This window comes from Diadema antillarum, unplaced genomic scaffold (genome assembly GCF_040938485.1).
Source record: "Diadema antillarum isolate AM-2024a unplaced genomic scaffold, OU_Dant_1.0 seq00000620_RagTag, whole genome shotgun sequence".
Lineage (NCBI taxonomy): Eukaryota > Metazoa > Echinodermata > Echinoidea > Diadematoida > Diadematidae > Diadema > Diadema antillarum.
This window is the reverse complement of record NW_027271543.1, coordinates 1,458,882-1,471,874: the sequence shown is the minus strand read 5'-3', so window position 1 is coordinate 1,471,874 and position 12,993 is coordinate 1,458,882. Positions and strand designations below refer to the sequence as shown.

The following is a 12,993-nucleotide window of genomic DNA, read 5'->3' as shown; positions in this document are numbered from 1 at the left end:
CAAGAAATTAGTTTCTCTCTGCAAGATTAATTATGATGCTTCTTCGCTTTCTGTGTCATTATATACCATGTAAAATGTTGATCTGTCAAAAGCATCTTCAAGTTGTTATTGCAGTAAGCTTAAATTGAAAACATGACATTCCACTGCAGTATGATATTTTGCTATTTGCTTTCTCATGCTCCTGCATCGACTAAAGCAAGGACTAAGTACTGGAATGCCTAACCCTGAATTGAGCACAGACAGCTTTTATTTAATCCCATCCACCTTGTTGTACCCAGTGGACAAAAGATCTTCGACCACTTCCCGTCCGTCCACTGCAGAGCGTGCGTCAATTTCACGCTATCGTAAGCTTCGGCTATTCTGTCTCTGCGTGACGTAGGGTACCTGTTTTGATGTGACAATGGCGAATTGAGTGACCCGAAAAATCTTTTCTTTGATAAAACGCGAACGCTGTGTTAACTTTCCATACCAGACCAAAACCTATACTTTGATGTTCGGACGGATCGTGTTTGTATTTTACTTTCCAGAGGACGCTTAGATATCCTGATCGCGTTCGTGTTTCAAAAAAATAATATTGGTACTTTCAAAAGCTTATCAGGGCATTATATACACCATCGCATGATCCAAACATGTCTCACTGGGTGTCCGGCATGGCAGGTTCCTGCTAAAATCAAGGTGGATTATCGGTGTAAGCATGGGGTATATAGCTCCATGGTATCGGCCTGCACTAGGAACCACGGTACCTCTAAAAACTTTGTCGTCATTCTGTGCATAGATAGCAGTCAATAAACGGATCCGCCTTTAATCATCTCCATCAGGTTGTTCTAGACGAAATTATCAAGGCCGCTACACAACTCGCCATGTCGCAACTCGTGGGACCGGACCATGCCACGGAAGCCATTTCTACGACAACCTGGTTGCTACTCTTCTGCATCCTGTTCCTTCTTCTCGTCGTTGCCGTCATCAAGGCCGTTGGATGGACATCGGCTGCGACCCATTCGACCCCGGTAGAGCGATTGGTCGAGAGGCTCCCAGGTCCGACTGGTTTTGCAGGGAAAAAGATGCTACTCAAAATGTTGAAAGGAGCACCTCGAGGTAAGAACGCTTAACACACACACATTTTGCTGCGTCAAATTATTGTGATGCCTTCTTTTTTAGTAAGACTTGGCGGAATTGGAACATGATTAATACAGTATTTGACTCTGTAAACATTATTGCAATATCTTGACTGATTTTTTTTTCAATTACCCTTTTTTAAGTTGTTTATCATTCCGATTGTCATAAAATGCTTTGCTTAAAGTATCTGATTCACTGTGCCAATGTTTTTTACACTTGATTGACAATTTTCCTAACTTCTTTTGACTATCAAAATACCCAAAGCGTACCCTCAGCGTTCTTGTTATCTAACCGATACAACGTCAGAAAGTTTTTTTTTTTTTTAAATAAAGATGAACCAATCGTAAGATGATCTTGAATCAAATTGATTTGTGAAAGTATCTGGTTATAAAGATAACAATGTGGTACTAGAACTGTAGTTAGCAGAGGAGGAATTCTGAAGTAGTCGTCTTATAAGATTAGCAGAATGCATGATGGAAGGGATGCAGGTTGTAATCAGCTGGAGTAACTGTAAAGGGAGAGTCTTATAAATGGGTGTACAAAGCATGCATCGTGTGTGAATATAGCGGGAGTGCACCTGTAGAGGAAAGGTGTGAGAGGTGAGAACCACGCCCTTAGATGCTGATGCATTCCTTATGCATCCACTGGGACATCATCCACATCCGGTCATTTTTCCCCTCTTCAGTAGTACTGTCCTGATGATGATGGCGCGGAGAGAGAAGTCGGAAGTTAATATTTTTGCTGTTGAATGCAGCGAATGACTGTTATTTTGAAAGTATCTTTGTACAATCTATTGTATATTGCTTTTTGAAAATATTGTGAAATAATGTTAAAGTGTAAAACTGAACGATCATTATACAATATATGGCGATGGTTTATGTAACAGCTCTGTGGAAAGAAACGGCAACATGGGGAAAGGTATTTGGGATCGGCGATGGGGCGGACGGATTCTGCTTCATCGCAGATCGACAGAGTCTCGAAGAGGCTTTCGTCGAGAAGTCCGCCATCTTCTCTGACCGAGGGGGCATTCTCCAAACTCTCCTAGCATCACTACCAGATCGAGGTTGGTGTCTGAAACGCATTCATCTCTCACCTGTATAAAGGTTCTTTTCATTACTCATCTTTATCTTCCCTCTAATTGTCGTTATTATATCATTATGAAGGAGAAAATAACATTGAGTTTGTGACGATTTTACGTGGCAGTCGTTAACCCTATTCCCATCGGGGGAGGGGGCATTTTGGCCCCTCCCCTCCCTCGACGTTTCGCGTGATTACTCCGCAACGGGTGATGCTCTTGCCGGGACATTTTATGACTTTTTTCTTTTAAGTATCGCGCAACTTTTGAGACCAAATTTGTTGCTCCCGGGCATACCGTTTTGAAGCCACGCTCCTTTGAAAAAAAATTCGTCGACCCAAAAATTGCCCAAAACATGATTATGTGTACAAATCCAATGTAAATTATTTTTTGCAATTAATTCATATTAAATGAACATTTTTAATTTCAATGGCTGATCATTTTAGCCTGATTATGCGTTAAAAAGTTTGTGCGACAAATTTTGACGAAAAAACCCAACAAAAACAAAAAGTAAAAAACTAAGAAATGCACAGGAAATTCAATAAATAATAAAAATGCATAAGAAATAATTATGAAGCCGAAATTTTGCTTCAATATTATTGTTGAGGATATCGAAAAGAATATGTTCACCAAAAATTAGAAGTCTTGGAGCTTTATTTTTTGATTTATAGGCAAAAAAGAATTGCATAGATTAGCATAAATCAATTAATATAAAGATACATAAATTAAAATTTGAAAAATCTGACTATACAGTCTTGTAGATTACATTGACCTCTACCTTAGTGCAAAATTTTCGCGAGGATCGCGCGATCCACGACCGAGATCTGAAGGGGGCCAAAAAGGCCCCCCGTGGTTTCAAGTCCCTCAAAATAAGCGGTAGGATTAGGGTTAAAACTGTGTAATCCTTCTTGCATAAAGTAAGTCATCATTACAAAAGTGACTTAAATCTTTTATATATATGGGCGGTATCCAATTACCAATCATTACTTTCTGCCCGACTTTGATCTTACTAACGAGTTCACCAAGTAAAATGTTTCATTTTGTTTTGGGCTTGGTTTGGTTGGTTGTTTGGTTGGTTGGTTGGTTGGTCGGATGGTTGTTGTTGTTGTTGTTGCTGTCGTTGTTGTTTTTATAAATATGAATTATTGTTCTCTCTAACCCATCTTGAAGGATCAATTTCAAACAATGGTCCGGCCTGGCACGAAGCTCGCGAGTTCGTCAGCGACACCGTCAAGAACCCTAACTTTGGGAACTCTAAGATCGCGCGATCCATCGCGTCGTCCATCCCGCAACTCACCAGTGCCATCGATGCCCAGAGAGGGGAGGCCTTCAATCCCAAGGTCATCTTCCAGTGCTTCTTTTTCGACGTGTTCCATCGGGTGGCGTTCGGGTGTGGTGTCGACTACGACGACCAAAACTTAAAACGATTCATCGACTCGCTTGACAGTGTGGTCGGGAGGACGCTGAATCCCAGCCCGTCAGTTCTGGCATTTCCATCGCTCAGCAACGGATGCTTATTCAGTGGATTCCGGGCAAAGGTACATTGCAAAGAGGGGGAAGAATAGTTCGATAAAATGAGAATGAAACTCAAGTACATTATACTATTTATGAAACGAAGGAATGCATCAGATATTGTAGAACACGTCAACGAACTTTGAGGAAAATCTTACAATCCGTTTAGAAATTGGGAATTTATAAAAGTTTGGTGTAGGCATCCCTGAATGAAAAAGACTATAATAGTTTGTGACATACAGACCAGAGACCTTAACTTCGTATAGGAAACGATATAAAGTGATTATAAAGAAAATTCAACATTTTCATTTTTCTAGCCTAATTTTCGCTTTTCTAGCATTTAACTTGCCTCTTATATATGCTAATAACAATAATGATACTTAACACTTTTGCCGTCCAACATCTCTTCTAGCTTCAAAGCGCTGCCAGATATATCAAGAACCACTCCGAAAGGGCCATGATACAACGGGACCGCGTGGGCGTGTCGGACAGCATCGTGGCGCTTTTCTGCCAAAACATAGAGCGGCTCCGAAGGGCAGGACAAGCTACACACGCCGAACCCGAGGATGGATGGCGGATGGTGTTCGATTTCGCCTTTGCGGCTTCAGACACCGTGCACGAGGTCATTCTCTGGCTCATTCTCTTCGTTGCTACTCGCTCTGATGTGCAAGAGAAGGTAAAACTTTCAGGAAGAACGAATTTAACATGTTCCCTCATCCGACGTGATGAACAATGCATTACGTTGTGCCAGCAAGTTTCTTTGGGATTTGATACACTGTATTTCTAAGAAAGAATCAATGAGATATAATCACCCTCAATTAATTTACTTTTTTTCGGATGGCTGCGATCTTGCAAAGATATCCAGTTTATCAAAATAGTGAAGGGAGGAGGTAACAATTTTAGTTTTTTTTTTTTAACGGAATGACGCATCGGAAAAAAAAGGATTGTTTTAATATACTAGTATACGTTTGTGTCTGTGTGTGTGCGCTTTGCGTGCGTATATTGTGTGTGACCAAAACGCCTGTAACTGTGACCGAGAGCATGTCTACTGCATTCAGTTAATTTGTAACTTAGATGGTGACCCTGTAGCTCTACTGTACAGTAAACATGTTGTCCTTCAAAACAGTCATATCTTGTACTGTTGTACACGTGCTTTGCAGAAGCGCTCGTCTTATCGCTGCTTAATCAAAAATAATACAGGCATGCTAGTCATCTTTAGATAGATAACGCCCCGGGTTTGAACTCATATGCTTTAGTTACTATTGCTACTAGGCCTACAACTTTGAGTCTATGACGGGAACTTATAATGCTGTTTCGGTTTCAAATCTATCAATTTGATGATGCTTGAAGAGGTAATCAAAGTTTACCATCTTCCCAGGTTTCTACACAAAATTGTTGTTTTGTTTTGATTTGTTTGTGTTTTGCTTTATTTTATTTCATTTTTTTAGATGTGCGCGGAAATCAGGAGTGTGGGCGACGACATCTCCTACGGAAACCGACATCGTCTACCGATGGTTATGGCAACCATGTTGGAGACATTTCGCCTGTGTCCAGTAGCTCCGATGGGCGTTCCCCACTTTGCGTCACAGAGCGGTAGCATCGACGGCTACGCCATAGCGAAGGGCACCCAGCTCCTGCCGAATCTTTGGGGGATTCACAACGATCCCGAGGTGTGGCGAGAGCCGAGCAGTTATACCCCGGAGAGATTCCTGACTGCCGATGGGGAGCTGGACGGAGAAAAGGCGGGTCTCGTGATCCCATTCTCGATAGGTGAGAGCTCTGCCAGCAGACTTGTAGGATGCCTGGGACCGAAAGCTTGTATTTTTTTCTTTCGCCTATTATTCAAAATATAACATCTCGACTTCTCTCGGGGTCGTAACACAGCATTTATGACATTATGATCATAACTGATAAAGCGCAGCGGCTTTTGAAATTATATCACTGTATTTAACACCTTTTTTTCCCCTTGCTGTGAAAAGAAATTCCGTTTGCCTGAATGGTACTGTTTAAGAGCTCATCTTTTCAACAACAACAAACAAACAAACAAACAAACAAAATATTCATATTTGCCGATAAATAATCTCCAATGAGCACCTCAAGAGAGACTGGACAAACGTTTTCCTGTTGCATCGTTGGAAAATGGAGAAAGGTTGACAATTTTCAGCTTTGCTGATAATACAACCGTGTTAAACCAGAACTAGTGGAGCTATTGAAGAGAATCAAAGAAGCTAGCGAGAAGTAAAATTTAATCTGAAACGTGAAAAACAAAATTGACATGGATACAGTGAACAAGGCGGATTTTATTCTAGATGGGGATAAAATAGAGAAGGTGCAGAGGTCACAGATAAACATTGAGATAGCACCAGAACCCCTGAAATCAGGAGGAGAGTAGATATAAGAATGGGTGCATTGCAGAAAATGCAAACCGTTATTTGAGGAACACAGGCATCAGGACTAAAGGTGCACATTTTACAGGCCATAGTAACATCTCCCCCTGCAAAAAGTTGGATGCATTTGAAATGTGGTGTCACGGCAGAACACTAAGAATCTCATCGAAAGCATAGAAGACAAGATGATCTATGCAGAAGATTGGATCAGGGCTCGATCGTCATACGTAAGGCAGGGCTCCTCTCTAACTTTTATTTTTTGGTTGCCCGATCGGGCCACCAAAAGCATTGATTTTAATTTTTTGGTTGCCCGAAAGTAAAATGTGGTGGCCCGAAAAAAATGAAGAAAAACATAAGAAAAACTAAATCGGTCGTACTTAACATAGAAAAATAAATAATAAGCATTACTGAAGTGATACAGGTGCCCATGTCTAAAACAAATGAAAAGAAAATTCAATCATCTTACCGTTATTCTGAATTCTAAGATATAGCAGATAGGCTCATAGATTGTTATAAAAGTTGATGTATATTTAGGTGGTCAAAACTCACATTTGGAATGAGAAAGTGGGAGCATTTGGAGACATTTGTAAACATCCGACGTATGTTTTAGCATTGTAAAGAGCCGAAAGTTACCATTATTCATTTCTGATTGTAAAAGCAATCATCCAACATTCGACATTTATTTCAGCATCTTCCGGAGCCGAATGTCATCCTTATTCATTTCCGAACGCAAAATCAAATATCTGACATTAATTTTAGCACTGTACGGAGTTGAATTTTACCATTGTGCATTTCCAAAAGTATAAGTAAACATCCGACATTTATTCTAGCATGATACGGAGTCGAATATTACCGTTATTCTTTTCCAAAATTAAAAGCAAACATATGAAATTTATTTTAGCATCTTACGGAGCCGATTGTATCCGCTGTTCATTTCTAAAAGTAAAGGCAAACACTCGACTGTTTTTGATGGCCCGATCGGGCCACCAAAATCTTCATTCTGAAATTTTGGTGGCCCGAGGTGCGTTTCTGGTGGCCCCGGGCAACTGGGCCACTGTTAGTGTCGAGCCATACGTAAGGGGATAGTCACCCAAGAGCTCCTACTTTTTGGACACATCATGAAAAGATATTATATTGAAAAAAAAGAGTCTTATTCAAGGGAAAGAGGAAAGCAGAAGTAGGCGAGGGAGACCATTAACAACTTGGACTGAAAACATTCAGAAATACACAGAACTTCAGGTGCGCCGCTGCGTCCCATTGGGCATATTGTCATCACATACATATTGTATTTCTGTGCCAAGCGAAATTATGATTTTCCACTTTTCCCAGTGTTAGCTCCCCCGCAATTAAGGTTCTCCAAAAGCAAACTCTCTTCATGGGTTGTTGTCAGTTTGTTTTCCCTGGAGTAATTCGGAAAAGTGGCGTGTCATTGCCTGACGCAATTTTTGTACTGACAGCTCATTCGCATATATAGGAGGATACATATATCTCTTAGTGTACAAGCTGGTAAACTTGATATCTATTTATTGTAAGGGTATCTCCTTTGTTTTCAATATGCCGTAATATGTATACTCTTTTGTTTTCAGTGATTCATTTTGCCTTATTCACACTCAATATCGATATGTTTTGTGGACTACTATGTACAAGCGGATGTCCTCGATTTGTTATTTTGTGTATTTTGCATCAATTTAGTGTTACTTTGTATCACATTGAACCCCCCCCCCCCAGAATAGCAGTGTATAAACCTGTGATGGGGCTACCCCGGGTAAAGAATACTGAATAGATAAATAGTACTTCCCATCACATCCTTCAACATTCTTTGAAAGCTATGATTTTATGATTTTATGATTTTATAAACAACCACAAAGGTCCATCATGATTTTGAATAAGATTCTTTGTCGAATGGGAAGCATTATTGAGAATCCCTCAAAACAAGTGCGTCTAAAAAAAAATGATTATGAGCTGCAGAATACAAGCATTTCTGATTTGGGGATCAGGAAATCCAAAAAGAAGTTCATTACAGAAATGTAATTAAATTTTGCTCGCTATTAGATCTGTAGCTGTCTAAGTGATGTGCTGAGTACCAGAATAGGCTAGTAAACTATAGAATATCAGTAATATCATTGCGAGGTTTACTGCCCTATATAAATTTCATAATTATTAGTCCTTCAACCCACTTTCTATTCGAGAAGAAAAGATAAGATGTTGCTAGCTGCTCAAGGTCCGGATGATGGCTATCCTGGGCGATGAACTCCAGCGTCCTTTCTGCTGTGATGACATAGTGCTTAATCCCCTGCACTAGGGCTCCTCATACGAAACAAATATCGATCCTTCAGATCTATTCCAAAATAATGCGTGTCTGAGTCAGAGTGGATATTCAATGAGTTCCTGCACCTATATACTTTTAAATAAAATCAATAGATCAGAGAGAAAAGGAGAGAGAGAGAGAGTGAGAATAAAAAACCCACTTAAACACACGTAAAGGAAGACGGATTTAGACTTGTTGCCAAGTAGTGGAGCGAAAAGAGAGGTCGTACATATACAGGTATAGATATCACTCTCCATGCGATACTATAGGAGGTATTTTATCTGAAATCACGCTACGTAAATGGCCTATCAAATAAGATTGACTTTATAGTGTCGTATAGCGTTGAACGTTAACTAAAACTTTAATTTCATTAGGTGATGTGTTTCTTTTTCTCTCTTTTTGTTATGATTGTTGTGTCCCTAATAGGCCCAAGGTCCTGTCCAGGGGAGCTCATTGCGCGCATGACGATCTTTCACACCCTGGTCACTCTCGCCTCCACCTACCGCGTCTCTCTGCCTGTCGTGGGCCCGCAGCCTCGGCTTGTTGATGAGGATCACTCGTTCACCATGGTCCCTGACCCCTACAAGATCATCTTCACGAAAATAAACGCTTAAAAAGCTCCATGTGAGGAACAGAGAGAGGGAGGTGGAGGGGTCAAAATCAAAATAATGACAATGCACAGGATTTCAAACAAAACTATGAACTTGGCAATTGCCTTATAGATTGTCATCATTAGTTTTGTTTCATCATCTTGGGATTATTTCTCATATCAAATCAATGTTGTATTCATTATTACCATGCGTGCTTAGTTAATGATAATCGTAGATTCGGTATAAGTTTATAATTTATAACTTTGATTGATGCATATATGACATTGAGAGGACAAGTTGTGTATAATTAGTGCGAAACAGTACTTAGTTTAATGTTCCATGTGAAGCATTTGCATATATTAGCTGCACAGTTGTTGCTCTTGACATGGTGTAAAGATAATATGTCATGTTATACTTCGTTAAAGTTAAGGGATTGTACAGTTTCGGTTGAAATTGAGCTACAGGTTTCCAACTTTTTTTTATGGTGACTTTTTTGGGTGAAAGATGAAAGAGCATATGATTCTTAGAGGAATTCAAAGTTTATTTGATGAAATTTGGTTTTGAAATGGCTGAGATATCCACAATACACAGCGATCCTGATAAAGGGTCGAACCCAACTTTTATGAGGGTCGCTTATACTCTGTTTTTGGATATGTAAGCATTTCATCATATTTACTTTGAATTCCACTAATGTTTGTATACTCTTTAACATTAAATCATATCATAAAGTGGTTTCTAAGAATCTTGCAAAGAGTTAAAGGCTGAATCCTCACCTCAACCAATACTATACATCCCCTTAACACTTTTGATTATTATGTAATACTAAACTTATACTTTTGTCTCATTCTTGGTGAATATTATTGTATGTGTACAATAGATTGCAGTCCGACTTATATGTTGCTATTTTTGTGCCAAAACAATTCAGCGGCATGTACTGATCACATGTGATATTACACACACACACACACACACACACACACACTCACACACACACACACACACACACACACACACACACACACACATATATATATATATATATATATATATATATATATATATATATATATATACACACACACACACACACATTATATTTGATTTCTGATGCTAGTTACAATTACTGTAATGTGTTTGTGTGCAACGCCTGTGTTGATAGTGCGTGTTTATGCATGGAATTCATGAATAACTTCTATGAATTAAATGTTTCACATACTGTGTTGTCATTATAAGTCATCACTTTAATGAAAGTGGAGAATGACCGGTCACAATAAATTTAATTAACAATATTCTTATGTTCCTCGTAAGAGAGCTTCCACACATCAAGTGCCAGTATGGTGAATGGAATGATACTTTATGTCCCCAAAAAGATATAATCGGATTTTCGCATTGATTGAACTGTCTAAATGCTACTTCAGGGTCTTAAGATGTAATTAATATCTTAGCTCTATTTTGCAGAAAACCTCATTCAATTTTGTTAAGTGGTCACGGAGAAATGTGGATTGTTGTAAGGCATGTCATGGGTCTGATTCTTCCAAGTTTAGCACGCGGATGCTCTTGGAATTGTATTCATTTGTGAACACAATGGGCAGAACCTGGCGCGAAGGGATTCCTGACATGCACTACAAAATTCCTCATTTCTCTTAGACCAGTGAAGCAAATCGAATGGCGTTTTCTGTCAGATGTGGGCAGTGAGTTACAGTTTCATACCCTGAAATTGCGTTTTGATTGATGCACTATTTTTTAAAGTTGCGAAGGGTCCCGTCGTATTTTTTTTTGGGGGGGGGGGGAGGGGGGCGGACATACGGTATAGTTGTGTTATCACTTCTGAAATATTGCCGTGCTCGTACAATTTTGCCTGCAGACAGTATAGAAGAAAATAATGTGAACGTTATGATTGTTTCAAAACTTTTTTTTTTTAAGTTTGCATGGCGCATTACATCTACCATGTTATATTCCGAAATGTATTGATACATTCCAAGCAACCCAATGAAATGAATCGTGAATCAAAACTTTTCTCTCTGCACACCAGTAAATTGTATTTCATAAATATTTTTTTTTTAATCGGTCTTTTGCTTATGGATACTGCGCAAGAAGCAGTTTTGTCAGTCCTTATATATATACTTTTTGGGTAAAAGAACGATTTTTCTCAATCAATTTTCATTCTTTTCCCGCCTTTTTTCCGTTGAAAAATTAATTGTATAATATTTTGTAATTCCTTGTCCAGAAATATTGACTTAATATTTCTGGTGTTGTGAATAAATTATAGTCGTTTGTGGTACATTAAAATGAAGTGAGAAACATTTAATGAAATGAAGAATTGCTTATAATGATTATAAAGTTGGTCAGATGACAAACATCTAATAGTCTGTCTGCGTCCACGCATTGATCCATGTGTCACGCCACATTTTTGTAACTAATGAGATGGGGTGAAATTCGTACAAGTGGCTCAGTCACTGTTGGACGAGAATTTTTCTAAAAGTGCAATCTTCTGAAAATTGAGTATCTGCGAAATCATGTTTCTTTTTCAAAGAATGATATGTTTCATAGAGTCGAAAGCATCAAGGTCCGGAGTCTACTGCAGATACGATTATCTGAGTTGGTTGGAACATTATCATGGATAGGTTTGTACATTAAAGAGCATGAGCGGTGGAATGGTTTCGTGAACTGGGGTTTATGCACAGCATTTAGATTAAATCACATTTGCGCTGCGTTAAACTGAGATTAAAATCTAACAAACCTGACAGTAAAAACAAACAATCAAAAACAAGCACAAACACACGTACCAACACAAACAATCAACAAAACAAAAACTGAAAGTACATCGTATATAACAATGATATTCGATTCCCTAATTTTATGAGGTTTGTCTCCCCCCCCCCCCAAAAAAAAGAAGAAGAAATAACTGAAAATGCTGTTTACCATAAATTTAGTGTCTGAATATTAATTCAGAGTTAACTGAAAGAAAATGTTGATCATGTTTTCGTCGATATACTATTGCTCTTTATTTTGTGAAAATGAGTAAATTCCTGCTTTTGAGAGAATGTTACAAAAAGACTTGATTAAAGTCATCAAAGATGGAATTGTTGGGAACCAAGATGTGTGTATTATACATTGTACATGATTGTACGCCGAAACACATGCAATTAAATACAAACAAAATCTATAACGGAACGCTAAATGCAATATAGTTTAAAGATTCTGTTTACCTTTGGGAGCAGTGATTAAAAAAAAATTCAAGATATCACATTTGATGCATATTGTGTAGGTCTGTTGTATCACAAAACATCCCGCCATATAACATTTTCGCAATAAAGCCTAAAATATAAAGAGATATCAGTATTTTTCTCAATAAACCATAACTGTACACGGTTTAGTCTGGAATTTTTTTTTATCATAACTATTGTTCACATTTTGTGTATTTAACAATACTTAATAACATCGATTATACGGATTTTAAGTTTTACAGTGGTTGTTTCTCTCGCTAACTCACATTTTAGAACTATTTTAAAGCACTACTGCTGGGTTTTTGTTTCATCTGCAAATGGTAGATCATCCCTTCGTGACATCAACACGTGAGAAAAAAAAAAACCAATGCAACGCAGAGAATATCAACACTTAATGCAATTACACATGACCAGAAATGAAAACTGATGTGCATTCCATGAAAACACTATATATAAAAACCCCCCAGGTATACTTCAATACTCAACAAGCTGTTATATATCTGAGTGTCAAGAAACTTCCTATTGTCTATGGGTTGGTGCTAATATCCAAAATCAACAGCAGTGATTTTATATGTATATAGAAGAGCTTGCAGCCAAAAGGCGCTAAATCCATTGAAAAAATGATGGATTTAGTGCCTTGTGGAAGCATATATATATATATATATATATATATATATATTTGAGAGAGAGAGATTCTAGTTTTCAGAGAACACGCCGATCCATGTCCATTACTTGCACTAAACACAGTTGAAGTCCCCACAAACCTATTACCGTCGAA

General features: G+C 38.5%; 1 protein-coding gene across 1 annotated transcript; it reads left to right on the top strand.

Moving 5' to 3' along the window:
- The first annotated feature begins 860 nt into the window (after positions 1-860).
- On the top strand, positions 861-9,012 carry LOC139736059 (cytochrome P450 2U1-like). Its single transcript, XM_071646805.1, has 6 exons — positions 861-1,095; positions 2,003-2,179; positions 3,362-3,729; positions 4,116-4,379; positions 5,152-5,473; positions 8,825-9,012. The coding sequence occupies exons 1-6, from the start codon at positions 861-863 to the stop codon at positions 9,010-9,012; spliced, it is 1,554 nt and encodes a 517-aa protein (XP_071502906.1).
- Positions 9,013-12,993: the final 3,981 nt, after the last annotated feature.

Excerpts from the sequence above, each read along its gene's own strand:
- LOC139736059 (XM_071646805.1), top strand. The coding sequence starts at position 861 with ATGTCGCAACTCGTGGGACCGGACCATGCCACGGAAGCCATTTCTACG. Across the intron at positions 2,180-3,361 it reads AGCATCACTACCAGATCGAG|GATCAATTTCAAACAATGGT; the intron begins GTTGGTGTCTGA and ends CCCATCTTGAAG. Across the intron at positions 3,730-4,115 it reads TCAGTGGATTCCGGGCAAAG|CTTCAAAGCGCTGCCAGATA; the intron begins GTACATTGCAAA and ends CATCTCTTCTAG.